General features: G+C 26.5%; 1 protein-coding gene across 1 annotated transcript; it reads left to right on the plus strand.

Moving 5' to 3' along the window:
* The first annotated feature begins 1931 nt into the window (after positions 1-1931).
* LOC107167579 (brain-specific homeobox protein homolog) lies at positions 1932-8736 on the plus strand. Its single transcript, XM_015516707.2, has 5 exons — positions 1932-2239; positions 4698-4860; positions 7465-7670; positions 7776-7902; positions 8081-8736. The coding sequence occupies exons 1-5, from the start codon at positions 2141-2143 to the stop codon at positions 8344-8346; spliced, it is 861 nt and encodes a 286-aa protein (XP_015372193.1). The 5' UTR covers positions 1932-2140; the 3' UTR covers positions 8347-8736.
* Positions 8737-16928: the final 8192 nt, after the last annotated feature.

Consider the following 16928-nt stretch of genomic DNA (forward strand, 5'->3'; position numbering starts at 1 on the left):
TAATGATTTATGACTAAATACTTAATTTTGTTACAAGCTAATAACCTTAGCAGTTGAAGCTGTACCATGAATAAAAAAAAAATGATTAATGCCATTTAGAAAAATAAATTCTTAAATTTTTGAAATATATATGTTTCCTAATACCTACCATTTACCATAATAAATTATAATTTATGGTCATAATTCATACTAAATAAAATATAATGTCCTACTTTTAGAGTAGTTTTTATAATTCTAAATAAATTTTCGTAAAACAAAAACCCGTAATTAAAAAGATCAACTTTTTAGTTAGTCAATTAACATAAAGAAACTTAGAAGATGCCGATTATTATATTGTCTATTTCTTATGAGTATACAACAACAAATTTGTGTTCAGTAGAACCAGTTTTATATCTTTATCTCTTATATTAAAACATTGGTGTATTATAAATTTTAATATTTTAAATACATAATACCACTCACTTAACAATTTAAAAATCGTAATAAACTCAAAACTGACTATAGATAATAAATAATATTCTTATTCTCTTTATGTTTGATAATACATAAATGGTAAATCAATACATTCAAAAAATCTTATATTAAAGATAATAAAATCATAAAATCGTTTTTTACTGAACATAAATTTGTTATGCTGCTTAAATCTACAGTAAGACATGCGGTCGTAACATCTTCTTGAGATTTAATTTTAACGATTACAACGAATACAGTATCTCTTTAAAAATTAAAAATCTACAAATCAACACTATTTTAATTTTTTTTTTAAATTAATATTTAAAATGTTTAGAATATTTATTCACGAATTAAAAAGAATTCTGGTTGGCATGATTTCTGGGGCTACAAACCATAGAGTTAAGGTACTCATCTCCATTTACAATTTTTTTTAATGCACATTCAAAATACATATAAAATTAAAAATAAACATAATTATATGCATATCACGAAAGATTCCTTATTAAACGATAAATTCATAATTTATTGATAACTGCTAACAATTTGATAGGGTTTGTGAATTAGTGAAAATGTTAGTTGTGGATAACAATCTATTGTATATTAAATTTGCATTAAGACGAATTCTATGGTAGATTGTTTTGATACTTAAATATTTGTATAATAATTATTAGTTATTAATAGTTATTGTTACATACTTATATTATGCTATAGTTTTATTAATTATTTTATTTGTGTTTAAGTATTGTAAAAAGTAAAAAAATATAGGTATAATTGTTAAAAACGCATCTATAATTTTTTTTCAGAAGTGAGAAGCATGGTTTAAGCTTAAAAGTTATAGAGAACGTATCATTCTAAGATAGTCTCGTTCTCGTGTTTCGAGACCCAATGGACTCTTAATCCGGACTTGCTTTTGTTTCTAATATTTAAATACTTAATATTATCTTGTTAGTGTTTGTGGTTAAATATTGTTTAAGCTTTTTTCTTTGTGTGTTAAGAATATAAGTAAATAGTATAGTAACTATTTTGTGTCGAAAAACAATCTTGAACACGGCAGTTTGGCATTAAAACAATAAGCAATAACTAATGAAAATTTAGAATTCTACAATAGATTTTTTTTATTTTAATTTATTTATTTTAACAAATACTACGAATACAACTATATTAAATATTCTGATATCATGGTTTTCAATAAAAACATATAAGTAAGTAGTAAGTTATAACTGAACGTAGATATTGTGTAGCTGCCTATACGGTGAATTTTCAATTTTACAGTAGGTATTCTTCTTTATATATTATAGCTTAAATAATTTTTGCCGAGAATCTCATAACGAGAGGAATCTTTTTGAACACCCTCCTCTCACAAAGCCAGCCCACCTATTTACCGACTAATTGCTGACAATCCTAACTTGTTTAGTACATAACACTTAAATCTCCGTTTTTCTTCCTGGAACAGCAAGGATGAAGGGTTCCAGTATGGCTACCACCAAGCCAATACGAAAGGGCTGGTGTCGATCAATGCAGCCAATGGGAGGCATCGTAGGGACGGTCTTTTGGGGGTGACTAAGTAACACATAATGCCTGCGCGTTTACGGGTTTTGGTGTAGTAAATCGTGAACAATTTGCCCGTCAAGCTTGTAGGAAACGCGACGTCATTTATTATATAGTTTAAACAATCAAGTGAAATAAAATGCCAGAAAACCAGAGAAAATCGTCTCCCGGACACTCAACTTCATTTTTAATCGAGGACATATTATTCCGATCAAAGAACAACAGGCCAAATTCAGAGGTATTCTATACTATGCATTATTAAACATAAACATAGATAAAAACTATACTTATATACCTATAATAATACAAATGATAGGTAATATAAAATTCAAAAAGTTTTATCATCTTTATCATAAAATTAACCAGCTAACATAATAAAGAATAATATTTTAATTCTAAACCAATATTGAAAATATTTACTATGCTCCAGCTATATATTAAAAAAAATTTACACACTTGTGCGACAAATAATATCAGTTTGGTCATTTTATTAAACTATTTTATAGAAAATAAATTTAATTTCAGATGTTTTAGAATGCGATGATCGATGATATTAAGTCATATTATAATATGCGATACAATATTTAGGGCTCACATAGATATTTTAATAATATTTTAAAACAATAACCTGCAGTGCCATTTTTGTTACGTCCCTTAAAAAAATTTAGATTTCGAATGAAATAATTAGTCCTTCACGGGTAACTTCTATGGTGCTGACCAAATACTGCACATATACAGTACTCGGTAGTACGGTACGTTCTTTCTAAAGTAGAAAACAATAACGTCTATTTATCCATCTGAAACTGGTTTAATAATTAAATATAATAAATTGTAAAATGCGTTTATTTGAATATGCAAGATATACCTACATTTTTTATTTTAACATTCTAATAATAAAAATCTATGTAAAAAATATAAATGAAAAAATATATTTCCGCCATAATACACCTTGCTTAAGTATAAGTACATAACGTTTCTACAGTTAACTTATATCTAATATTAGTTATAACAGCAAATTTTTAGTTGAATTTCGTAAAATACTAGAAGTGATAAGGGAATACTAAAACAAAAAAATGTTTTGTGTTTTACTACAGTTTATACTTTATTTTTACCCCAATCTATAATAAGTATAGCCGGTATAGGTATACTAACCTACTACCTAGTAAAAAAAAATTGAATTTCTATATTTAATTAAATAATAGGTAGGTACACCGTACATCACAGTTTTATGAAGTTTTTTTAGATGATACCTGTATAAATATACGTACTTATCCATAATATTTTATAAGATAATTATTATTTTATTATTGGTTTGAAAAATTTTAATTTATTAGGCAGTTTTGGTGGTAGCTTAAAAAGTGACACTAAAAGTATCTTACACCTATTCAGCTGATCTTTAGCACGCGTCCACGATTGAGACCGATTTTAAATAATTATAATTTATAAGTAAGAACAGTGTTTAATTTTGAAAAATATTAAAAGGGGGACTCTACGAATGTTGGACGAAAGAGCGATCCATAAAAAACTAACCATCTCATTACCATAGGACTTCACCCCTTCACTCCCATCCAATAACAATAATACCAACACAATGAACAATTTGTTCTATAAAGAGAAAAAACACTGATTTATTTATATTAGTTTTTAAAAACATAAAATTGGTCAATTATTATAATAAATTATGTTATGTATTCACTAATTATTTTAGTTTATATAGAGATTTAGATTGTATCTATAATTAAATATAATTCCTTTGTTTTTTTTCATTTGTTATTTTATTTATACGGGAAAATATAATATAATATAATAACTTAAAATACATTTTGTAGCTAGTAAAAATATAACTAAACAAAATTAATCACAGGTGATGATTGCATTTTTAATTCAAATATAAAATATAATTTTCAAATTAAATACATCAATTTAAGATATTCAGTTATTAACTCTGTTTTAAGATTTTAAAATTAACATATTTTACATAGTTGTATAGTTAAGAAGTACAACGTATTACAACTTTTCTCTTTAATGTACATATTATGTAATTTCTTGTAGGCAATGGCCCCAGTCGCTGAAGCATTTGATATCAATCAAAAAAAAAAAAAAAAAACGCATAAATGTATGAATTCGTGTAAAATCATTAGTTATTGTTTTTGAGAAAGAAGAAAATTATACATTACAACAAATACAGAGAATAATATTTTTGAGTTGGAAATATTTTATATTTTTCTTAAAATTATGCTTTATATTCTACATGGAAATTGTAATTTTAATGTAATTTTTAAGATATTTGATAACATGATCGTTAACAATCAAAAATATTAATCTCTTTAAATTTTATAATGTATGATAGGTAATATACTTAAAAATTACTTTAAAACTATTTAAATTTATGATTTTGGATACATACGCTATGCGAATGTTAGACGTGACCAGAGAGAGAAGACAATACTAATACACTATTACACTAACATCCTTTTAAGCGCACTTTTGATAATTTAAATTGTATTTTTAATTCTATAATATCAACGTGTTTTTAGTTCTTTGAAATAGGTATATAAATAGGATAGGTTGATAAATGTTATGTTAATAGGTATCATGTGGTACAAACAATCATAAACTAAAATTATACAGGTTTTTTTTTAATCTGTTTATTGTTTAAGTTAAATTCGTAGTCTTATAATAAAAATTAAAAAAAGTTCCAGGTTACCAGTCACCAAAGAAGTAGAAATCATCAATTGCCACAAAGTCAAGAATGCTTTTCTATGTTACCATCAACGGTAGCTTCCGCATATTTATCATATCCAGCACACTACATGCATAAAAATGCTATTGCAGAACCATTTTTCATTTCACCCCAAGGTAATTATTGTTGAAAATTACAAGATAATAACAAGTAACAAAATAGATTTTCGGTAAATATTAGTCAAATACAATGGATGCATATGAGCAAACTATATAATATATAAATCATACATATAAATGGCCTGACATGGATATCGCCAGGATATAAGAAAAAATATAAATGGGATACGTAGAGACGTTTTGCACTTTAAACCTGTTCGCGAGCCAGTTTTTTACAAGAATTATAGGAATATATCCATTTTTTATGTACTTTAAAAATAGGATGAATCAATACGTTTGCTGAACGGTCTTAAATCTTGAGCGGAGTTCTAATATTTTTTTATCTACGGGTATTTCCAATTTTATATATAGGTATGAAAAATTATTAAAGATTTATAGAAAAAAAAAAATTTGATCTTTAAATTACTGAAGTCAAGTTATTATTTCATCAAAATAAATATTTAAAAAAAAATCTGCGGAAGTCGTTCTGCTGTAAGTGTGAGTGTATATCGTTGCCATTGAGTATAATTACCGGGTGATTCTTTTATCATTGAACACTCATTATTACAAACATTATTAATGTTTTTGAAAATATTATTTTATATAGTTTCAAGTTGTTAAAAAACCAACGTTTTTATTAAAAATATTTTTTATCCTTATAATTTTTTTAATTTTTTACTTTTTTGAATGACAACATAGAGTTTTAATTTCATATTCCAAAGCAGAATATTTTTCTAAGTATTTTGATTCATAAAAATCGAATTTAGAACGAGTAGTTTATGAGTTATAAGTATTTAAAGTTTTGACTGGCAGAGTGGAGTGGTACGGAGAAAAAATATTTTCAAACGCATTAGTAACTTTTGGAATAATGAGTGTTCAATGATAAAAGAATCATCCAGTAGTTTGCCGTATGTCTGTATTTAATGGATTATGACAGGCCACATCAAGCTCTAGTTATCTATTGTTTTTGTTATTTATCCATTTTAAAACGAATAGTTTATTTTTTTATTAGTAAAAGAAAAAAATATATTAAATAAATATTTTTATATTTACTTCGTATTTAACAATATATATATAACAATATCCTCTACTATATTCTACCCGTTACGGATGTTAAACTATAAATAAATACGATAGGTTCCATTTCAACCGCATTAATAATAAATTATAATAGTTCAAAAAAAAAAACATGCAAATGTATGAACTTCCGAACCCTAATTATAATATATTAATTATTACTTGTTATATAGTTTTGTAAGTAAATATTGATGTATACCGTTTAAATGATGTGAATATCCTTGGGTATAGAAAATTATCATTTAAGTATAGGTAGATAATATTGAAATTATTCAAGTTTCTACAGTTAATATTTTTGAATATCGATGTAACAAAAAGATTTGATAGTAAACCGTTATCATACAGTAGAATAACGAATAAGCAATATCGTCAACGTTTGAACTTCAATTACATATACAAATTGTATGTATAAAGCTTAGAAAAATACTTATCTTGTTTTTAAGAAAAAAAAAACTAAGAATCTTGTTTTAAATTTTCAAACCTCAGATACAAAAGTTAAATATTTACTGAATTCTTAACTTCGAAATAATTTGAATATTTAGGTGAATGATGAATTTTGTAAAGATTTGATCTTTAAGCATTTATACACAAATATTGTGACTGTGTTTTAAACATTTTTTAAATGTGATTAGAAGAACTGTATGGCGTATCTTATACTTATTAAAGTTTCAAGCTTTTTTAGTCACAAACAATAATTTAATAATACATAAACCGAATATAAACTCAAAAAAAATCGAAAATTTCAAATATTTATTAATAGCACAAAGAACTTATTATTAAATAGTTTGAAAATTATATCACGTCTAGTAAATTCTAAAATGAATATTTGGCAAAAGTCTCTAAAGTTATACTACTTTGAATAACAACGTATTAATTAATTTAATTTGTCGAAATTGGATTCAGTATTAATATTCCTGTTTTTCGTAGATTTTTTACTGCAATGTTTACTGATAAATTTGAAAATTACTGAACATTTATTGATTTAACCCCAAACAAGTACTAACTGAAACAAATCTTTTATCATACATCCTAATAATATTGAAATTGTTTTACTATTTAAAAAGGTAATGATAGACCCAAAAAATTATAAAAGTATACCAACATATCATTGTAAACTAATACATTCATTGATATAATACGCAAATACATTTTAATTACTGAGAGATTGCCTCACATCGGAATATTATTAAGTAGAATATAATGTTATATTAATGTATTCTATTATTCTAATATACTCACTCATATCGATACTATGTATATAGTATATATCTACTGCATAGTTATAAATAATATTTATGTATATTATACATTGTACATAAAACCTCGTAAAAACTTGCAATAAGTAGGTCTTGTCATTTTTTTCACGAATATAAATTAATAATGATATTAAATATGATTATTATTTTAGCATTCCATTGTTTGTCTGGCTTGATTGATATGATTAAAAATAATTTTTGGAAATAGATTTTGAGTGTTATTGGTACACATTGCATTTCAAAAAGGCGGTATTAATACATCGTGCGAATGTTGATATGATTATTTTAGGGGTACCTTTTGGAAGTATTTGGGGTGCTCGATCAGATTACGGTCACGGACAACTAAGTTCTAGACTATGTCGCAGACGAAAAGCTCGAACTGTATTTTCCGATCAACAACTCACGGGACTTGAAAAAAGATTTGAAGTACAGCGATATTTAAGTACGCCAGAGAGGGTTGAACTGGCTACCGAACTGAGATTATCTGAAACACAGGTGAATAATAAATTCATAATAATTTACGTATACGCATTTATATAACTATAGAGACAGTAGATATGTTGTATTTATACTCAATGGTGTTAAATCATTAAACTTTAGGTCAAAACATGGTTTCAAAATCGAAGGATGAAACATAAAAAACAATTAAGAAAAGTTAATGACGATACAGCGGCTATTGGATCAGAGAAACCTGCAGACAACACTGGGAACAAATCGCTAACCACAGGTTAGTCAAGCATTACAATTATAATTACAATATAATAGAAGAGTTAGGTTATAGGTCAGTTTATACTATAATGTTATATACTATGTTATAATATTTATACCAATATACCATACAAGTATCTACTGAATTATCTATGTATAACCTAATCAAAGTGTTGAATATATTAACATTACTTCAGATTATCCTGTGGACTTTTCATCTAAAGGATCAGTTTGCGGTGGACTAGATACTGGCATCCAGGAATCCAAGGATTTAGCTCGACAAAGTAGGTCGCTTAACAACGAAGATGAAAGGAGTCAACGATACGACCTGAGTGAAGTCTCTGAAGTAGATGACGATGATGATGTCGATGGTGCCGATGATGAGATCATAGATATTGTCGGTGACCACTCGCATATACTTAATACCGTACAGCGAAATTACGAACAACATAGATTTTTCTAATTAAAAGCTAAACTATCTTTTATTATATTCTATTATCATTATTATTACTATTAAACTGTGCACAGAACAGTTAGAAACCAATCTTATCTATATTTCTTATAATATTTCAAATTTTCAAACATATACCTAATTACTTATTAGGTAGGTACATAGATTTATTAATTTAGATATAGTTTTATAATTATAATATATATTAATATGTAATGTAAAAAGAAACAAAAAGTTGTCTGGCAAATAAGAAAACGAATATTATGTTATCTTTGGCGTTATACACTTCCAATAAAATTGTTTGTCTTCCAATTTTTTATGATTTGCTATATTGTAAGTAAACTAACATTTATATTTAAATAGCTCAAATGTATAATAAATACATATTAGGGATTAATTATTATAAATTTATAAGGTTAAATATAATTTTAAACGAAAAACCAGTAATACATAAACTATAAAGTATATTTTGAATTTGTTATTCTACTACACATTATTATATTATTATTGATTGTACAATTGAATCATAATCGTTTAATATCTAAAATATTGATTATTTAATATTATCTTTCTAACATAGAATATTAGGTAATAGAAGGTACAACTAAATTAAGTGAATGTCAAAATAAATTCAAAAGCTGATTAGCTATTTTAATATTAAACAAACATTCTATTTATTAGCTATAATTATATAATTTACTATACTTTTAAAGATAGGTCATTTTTTAAAAATATATAATTTATACGCATTACCAAGACCAACACTCGTCATATTGGTATCTGAACAATTGTAGATTGTCATCGATGGTTACCTCGTTTGAGCATAATTACAAAAAATCCACTAAAGTGCGTACCGAACGCCAATATCTAAATATTTATTTTTTCTAATTTAAAATTTAATCCAAAAAAATGTCTATAAAATCATTGAAGTTACGAGACGAGTATATTATATATTTATATTTCATCATTAAAGATGTAAAGATACAAAAACGCACTTACAAATCTAAATAATCTATTAATCTAAAATCATATATTTCCCCAACATTCCATCAAGTCTATCATTGATTATCTATGGGATGCTGGAGGACTTAATGATTTTCACAAATTACTTATATAAAATATGTTATTTTCCTATAGGTTAGACGTCGAAGCGTCTTATTATTTGTATAGCTGATGACAATTATAAAGGTACTCTAAAGCTCTAAGGTAATATAATCCTATTATAATATATAATATGGATACCAAATTAAAGATACTGCAATTCCATTGAGTTGAAAATAGAAAATAAATTTTAATTTCAGTACTTTAACCGGATACATTAAAACCATCTATAATTGCAGATTTAAAATGGAAAATTAATATTAACGTGAACGAGCATGAGCTTTATTAAGCTTAAGTGTTTTTTTCTTTATTAAAAAAAATATATATACTCCTTATTACAACCGCCATAATAATACACTATAATAACATACGTTTTACATTTTTACGATCGACCATTTTTTTTCGCACTTTAACGTGTGTTCATTTATACTCTTTGATATAGTTTGATAACATTATACGGTGTGCATATTATATATAGCAACGAGTAAAATTATTGAGTTATCCCGCCACGAGGGGTTATTTTTCTGCCCGTTCGTATATTGCCGTCGTCGTCATAATACTATACATATACATAAATGAATCGACGGGCGTGGACGACACTAATTTGATTACCTATATGTGATATTAAATAAAGCATCAATGGCCACGCGCCCGCCTAATAATAATGAAATGCTTACAATATAATATATAACCTTATCCGATGTAGGGGACGGCGAATATAAAGGTACCTATACAGCCGACGCTTGACTCTTGTCATTTCAATAATTTAACTCTATTATTTGCAATTACTTCTGAATAAAAACACTTCAAATCCTCTACGAAGAGCAATAAAGAAGGACATGTTGATTAAAATGTTAAACGTCTGCACCATAATCTATTTATATTCATTTAATTTGTAACAACATTTTCCCCCACGCAATAAAAATATGGTACCTACCCACCCATTACGTACCTGCCGTTTTTAGATTGTGAACGAAGTGATGAATGTATTGATTTTACAATGATGTGTTTTTTTTTGTGTCTGTGTACAGCATAACTAGTCGAAATAATGCTTCAATTTCAAACTTTGGGGGTGGTTTCCGATGTAAAAGTGAATATCCTTGGTGCATTATAGAGGTCAAAAGTAAACATTTTCCAACAGTTTTAAAAAAAAAAAAACGAGAAAAACAAAAAAAAAATGACAGAAAAACGGGAATTTTCCAAAACAAATTTTCGACCAAATCGATTTTTTTATATGGTTGTACTTAATTCAAAAACTAATCACTGTAAATACATGAAATTTTCACCAAATGTTTATGTTAGTGTTATCTATATACAGTTTAATTTTCAAAATGTTTTGACTTTTTTTGAGATATTTATAGACCACTAAATTTTTTGATTTTTATGAGAATTTTTTTTTGAAATGTCGGTAAAAAAATTTTGGATCACCAAAAAAACTTGAAAATTTAAAACAAGGTTACTTATGAGTTGTTCTTAATGCAGCTACAAAAAATTAAAAATCGTTAGTCACAATTTTTTTTTATAAGCGTTTATATTTCAAATTTTTACGAAATATGTCGAAAACGCGAAAATTTGCAAGTAATTTTGAAGTTGAAAAATCATAAAATTTTTTGTGTTTATAACTAAGGGTTCAAAATCTAACACTAGGTTTTCCATAAGTTTTTCTTCAAGTAGCTATAATGAAAACTCGAAGCATCATTATAGGAAAAATTTTAAGTGCGTTTGAATTTTAAATTTTTACGGAATTGGGTAACGATAATGATAAGTCGTAGATACTTGAAAATTTTACCAGTTATTTAGATTGGCATTTTCTTTACATCATTTAATTTTCAAAATATTTAGACATTTTTTGAGATAGACAACTGAAATTTTCAATTTTTCTGAACATTTTTTTTTGAAGTGTCGATAAAATTTTTTTGGCCCCATCAAAATACTTGAAAATTGAATACAAAGTTTTTCATAAGTTATTCTTATAGTTATTAAAAAATTATAAGAATACATATGCACAATTTTTTTTTATTAGCATTTGAAGTTCAAATATTGACAAAATTTCGTCAAAGCCATGAATACTCGTATTTGCAAATTACTTTGTAGTTTAAAATTCATAAAATTGTTTGTATTTATATCTAAGTTTAAAAAATTCAACACTAAGTTTACATAAGTTTTGCTTCAAATAGCTATAGAGGAAAATTGAAGCGTCATTATAGGAAAAATGTTTTGAGCGTTTAAGTTTTAAATTTTTATGAAATCGCGTAACGATAACGATTTATCCTCAAACCAGGTATATGTATATTTATGATAATATAAGGTATTATGAATTATAATAACTACATGCAATGTTTTTGGAAAAAATTCATTAACCATGCCTTATGCAAAATGCGTCCTAATTGAAAAATAAAATATTTGTTTCAAAATAGAATATATAACAATATTTAAATATAATATAGGTATCCTAGACTGACAAATCATCTCCGTTCAGAATCGTTTTTCGTACACAATGATACCTATCATTGCATTCAAATTTAATCTACTCTAGTCAGAGGTCCACCCCACCCCTAATGTACAGCAGAGCGACATCCACTCACCCGATTTTTTTATTTATGCTATTATCAATTCGCGATTTTTATATTCGCTGTAAATTGTTTCGCTATTTTGGCCTAGACCTGTTCAATACATGTACGGAAAAGTTGTTGCAAGATCAATTTTTTTTTTAAATAACCTCATTTGAATTAAAGTGTTTGGTGGCTTTTCTAATGTCTTTAATAAATACTGAAAATGTATGCATTCATTATCGAATAATTCATCATCTAAGTCTTCGTTATATATAGTATACGTAATATCTTAGCAGCTTTTCTTATTTCAGATGGAGTGTATTCTTGTAGTTTTAAAATAAATAAATATTTTGAAATTATATAATCATAGATATTTTTTCTTTTTATTAACTCATTCAACAAATTATCGCAGATGGAATAAAAATTATTTATTTAAAAGAATTGATGGCCACTAAACACAGTTTAGTTTCAAACTCATTCAATCTAAACTCATTTGATTCATCGCTTTGTTATTTTTCTCTTTTGATTCTTATTTTCGAACTGAGGATATTTTCTTCAAATTTTTAATGAAAATAAATTAATTAATAAAATAATTAAATTAGAACAGGCGCATTTCTATATTTATAATGTTGATATTTCATAGAGCTACAGAATAGTTTAAAGCACTATTATTATGTTGTGTTGTATTATAGAACTGCTGCAGTATTTAAAAACTATGCTAAAATGTGTGCTGCATTCTGCCTTTTGCGTATTGTTGTAGTATTGCCGTAATAAGTTAAACCAAGAAATCAGTTAAGCGTTCGTATGAAAATAGATTTGAGAGAATATCCCATAATTAACTCCAGCTAAAGAGTTCCAACTCGACAATACAATACATAGAAAAAACATTTTTTTTTTTTTTAAATTTAAATAATTATATGAATCATATTCATCAAGAATTTAAAAAGATCCCTTCCAGTCGTTCTGGAAGTAGTCAGGAATATACTGCGCTATATCAAGGCAGATGGAGCTATTTTCGTGCGATGTTATTTTTTAAAGACACTGTCACAACAAGAATTAGTGACGGAAATATATCCGATGACCGATGTAGACGTAGATGAGGTTGAAGAAGACATCAATGAGGAACAAGACAAACTCGAAGACATTGACCAGTCATTAGAACTAAATATTTTTTACAAATGATTATAATAATAAATATTTCATCACCCCCATCAACTTCATTTACGACAACTAAAAAAAAAAATAAGAGGTAAAAAAAACAAGAAACGGGCAATACTTTTGAACAACAATATTGATTGATCTTGAAACTAGAAAACTAGCTGCATTAACTGAATCACCCGCTCCAGATGACGAAGATTTTTTTTAAATCCATTCTTCCGTATTTTAAAAAAAACGTGCCCCATCCGAAAATTACGAGTGAGAAACGAGATCCAAAATATTTTGATTTGTGAAAGTGTACCCCCACAGCAATACTTCGGCTCGACAAATTCGCATAACCAAAATTACATTATTCCATCAGCCTCTACCGTACATCCAACATACACTTCCATACCACCATCTTCAACAAATTATCAGTATTCAGACGACTCACATTCTAGTATTTAAAATTAAAATATACAATTAGTTATTTTGATAATTTCTTATTTTATAAGTTAAAAGTTTTTATTTAATCATTACAATGCTAATTTAATACTGTAATACAGTTATTTTTTATAATTTATTATTTTAAAAGTTTTATTTTTTATTTAATTATTTTAATGCTAATATAATACTGACAATACTGCTACCTATACAGAAATCCAGTTTAGTTTAATTAAATTAGTTATATATTTTAATATATTATGTTATTGTTAATATAATATAAAAACTATTAATCATTTTGATTTGTTATTTATTAAACTAATGTGCTTACCTTAAAGTACCTAATAATCAGTCTCTTACACAGAAATTGGTATTTTAAAATTGGTTGTTTTATGATAACATTAATTTTCAATTGCCTCTTTTATATAGTAAAAAGTACTTGTACTCATTCGTGTGTAACTGTGTAAGAACAGAATAAATTATCATCAGCGCGTAGCTCTGAATACAAATGATGAAACTCGCCAAAATCAAACCTATCTTTATAAATTTGATTACGTTTGCGGTTTTTTTTTTTCAAAATAAAAAGTTTAACCGCCAAACTTTCGGATAGTACAATTATACGTTGTTCGGTGGTTAACAACATGTTAACTACTGAAAATAAAATGTACAACTGCCAACAACTTTACAACCTCTTGCACGTTGAAGGTGTGAATTCATCGACGTCAATTTTGCCACAATATGTTGCGTTTCGTGCGTTGCGGGCGAACGTCTAAACGCAACGCACGAATTTTCAATTTAGTTAGGACATGGCGTAGAGAGAAAAGTTAAAAACTAGTTTTCAAGGTTGAACACGACAATTTTTAAAATCTAATATTTTCATGGAGCAGAGATTATTTTATTACACGATGTAGATAAAACGGTGTAGTCACTCGAGCTCAAAAGTGAGTCCATATCTGACGGCACTTTGGTTTGCGCGCCTTCCGCCAGGTAGCGCTAAAAAGGCCGATCAACAACCGGCTGCTATAGAGAAGGCCGTATTATTATTATAATGCCGTTTTGCGTATTATCCACGGTAAAGTTTTAAAATTTCAGACTTCAGTATTCAATATTCATTCAAATTTATAATAAATATAATCAAATATGCACTTTATAATATTATAATTTATAATACTATTTAATACTATTGACGTAAAAATAATAACTAAAGTGAAGAATGGAATGATTCTCGAGTCACGACCACTTTTACTGGAAGAACAATATGCATTGGTAAATAAATGCATTACTTTGTTACCTAATTAGTTACCTTTTTCTGTTATTTTTTCCTTAAAAATAACTTAATAAATCTAACAATGTTAATATCCTGCAAGATAAATAATTTTAAAACGTTCATGTTTATACCAGAATACCTGTATTAGTTGTTATGTAGCTTTTTATATATTTATTTTGTTTTTGTTATTATTTTTATTTTTATTTTTTTACTTATATGTATTGTATAGTTTTCTTTTGTCTTAAAAAAGATCAGTAGAATAATAAAAAAATTTGTGGACGCAGGCTTCCTCTCGGTGGTCAACGTGTTAAGTTTCGTTAGAGGTATGTTACAGTACATAATTAAGTATACAAAATATTATTATTATTTAAAACAAAACAATAACTATCGGGTAAGTGTCACTTGTGGTGGATGGAACATGGTTGGTACATTCTTCCCTGCTGATTTTAATATTTTAGTATTACTTAAGTAACCAGACTTGCATGCGGGAACAAAACATTTGTTGGGCATATTAGCACAATATGAAAAATAATAAGTTTTACTAGTTTTAGGTAGGTGTGGGTTATATTTCTACTATAGGTAGTGTGGTACTATATAATAATAAAATATAAATAAACAATATTCATCAATTTGTTAATAATATGTATATTATTCAAAACAAATATACTTAAATAGACAATATTGCTTATAAAATATTTTCAAATCGGCCTTCTTAGCTCTTTCTGGTGGACAATTCTGTAACTAAACTGCCGTAAAAATGGTACTCATTTATTTCTCATATGACGTATCATTGATAGTGACTACACCGTTTTATCTACATCGTGTTTTATTATAATGAATGGCGTCAAAAACATATTTTTGGGGGGCAATTACTTCAATCAATTTTAATTATCTAGGTGAGTAATTTTGTTGGGGTGAAAAAATATTTTTAATTCTTAAAGATCAAAAATTAATAAACAATATAAAATTGATTTTAATGTAGTGATAAATTAGCAATGTAGGTATATTTTACTGATTTCCTGATTCCTCTAGGGACTATAAGTCAGCATATAGGAATAAAATATTTACTGTATAAAGGAATCTGAGAAGATAATATTATTTTATAGTATAATATATTTATTATTGGAAATTATAGGTAACATAATTATTACTGTAAAACAAAATATCAATATTAATTAAATAATAAAAAATACCTATATATATAGACATATAGTCTGATTTTAATAATTATTTATCTGTAGGTGGCTAGTTTAAATATTTTCACAGGCAGGGGATGAAGTGTGAGGATGCAAAGGAATGAGTCTTTCAACCACTAATGGTGGTTAAAAGACAACCCCTTTAACAAATTAGCCATAACTCATAAGGTACATTTGAACCATGGGTGCAACTAAACATTTGCATAAGGGGGTTTTTAAGCTCCAAGTCTTTTTTGTAACTTAATAGGACCATGAATTTTTCGAAAAACTTAGTGAGCTAATTTGGACTTAGGGGTACTAAAGACCCAAAGCACTTGCCCTATTTGTGCCAATGACCAGAACGCTCCAATTATAATACAAAATTATTATAATGTATATTTATTTTTATTTTTCTATGAATTCTTATTATGTAATGTTAAAGAAAACATTTACTAAAGAAAATACAACTTATATTCCTATTTAAGTTGTTTTATTCTAAAATAGCTCTTTATTAAATAATGAAATAATGTACAATTGATTTTCATACATACATATATATATATATGTATATATATATGAATGTGTCATGTTTCTGCTCACCCCCACCTTGCGTTGAATTTTAATTTTTCCTTCTAGAATTTTAAACACTAAACACATACATTTGTATGATATAAAAAAGTTATGTCTGGATGATTTCTTCAGTTTTCTTGAAAGACAACCACTACTTACAACTTAATATTATGAGAAGAAATATGCTCTCAAAATATTAAATCTGTATAAAACATATTATGTTAATCTTAAAATGAAATGGTTATCTTGTCGTATGTGCTCTACTACCCAATTTATCTTTAATATCTTGACTTAATGCTAATAAAGATTATTTGCAACATTTAATATGGTATAACACTTGACTCATTG

Source organism: Diuraphis noxia, unplaced genomic scaffold, assembly GCF_037042655.1.
Source record: "Diuraphis noxia isolate RWA-SAM2 unplaced genomic scaffold, SU_Dnox_SAM2 contig0003, whole genome shotgun sequence".
Lineage (NCBI taxonomy): Eukaryota > Metazoa > Arthropoda > Insecta > Hemiptera > Aphididae > Diuraphis > Diuraphis noxia.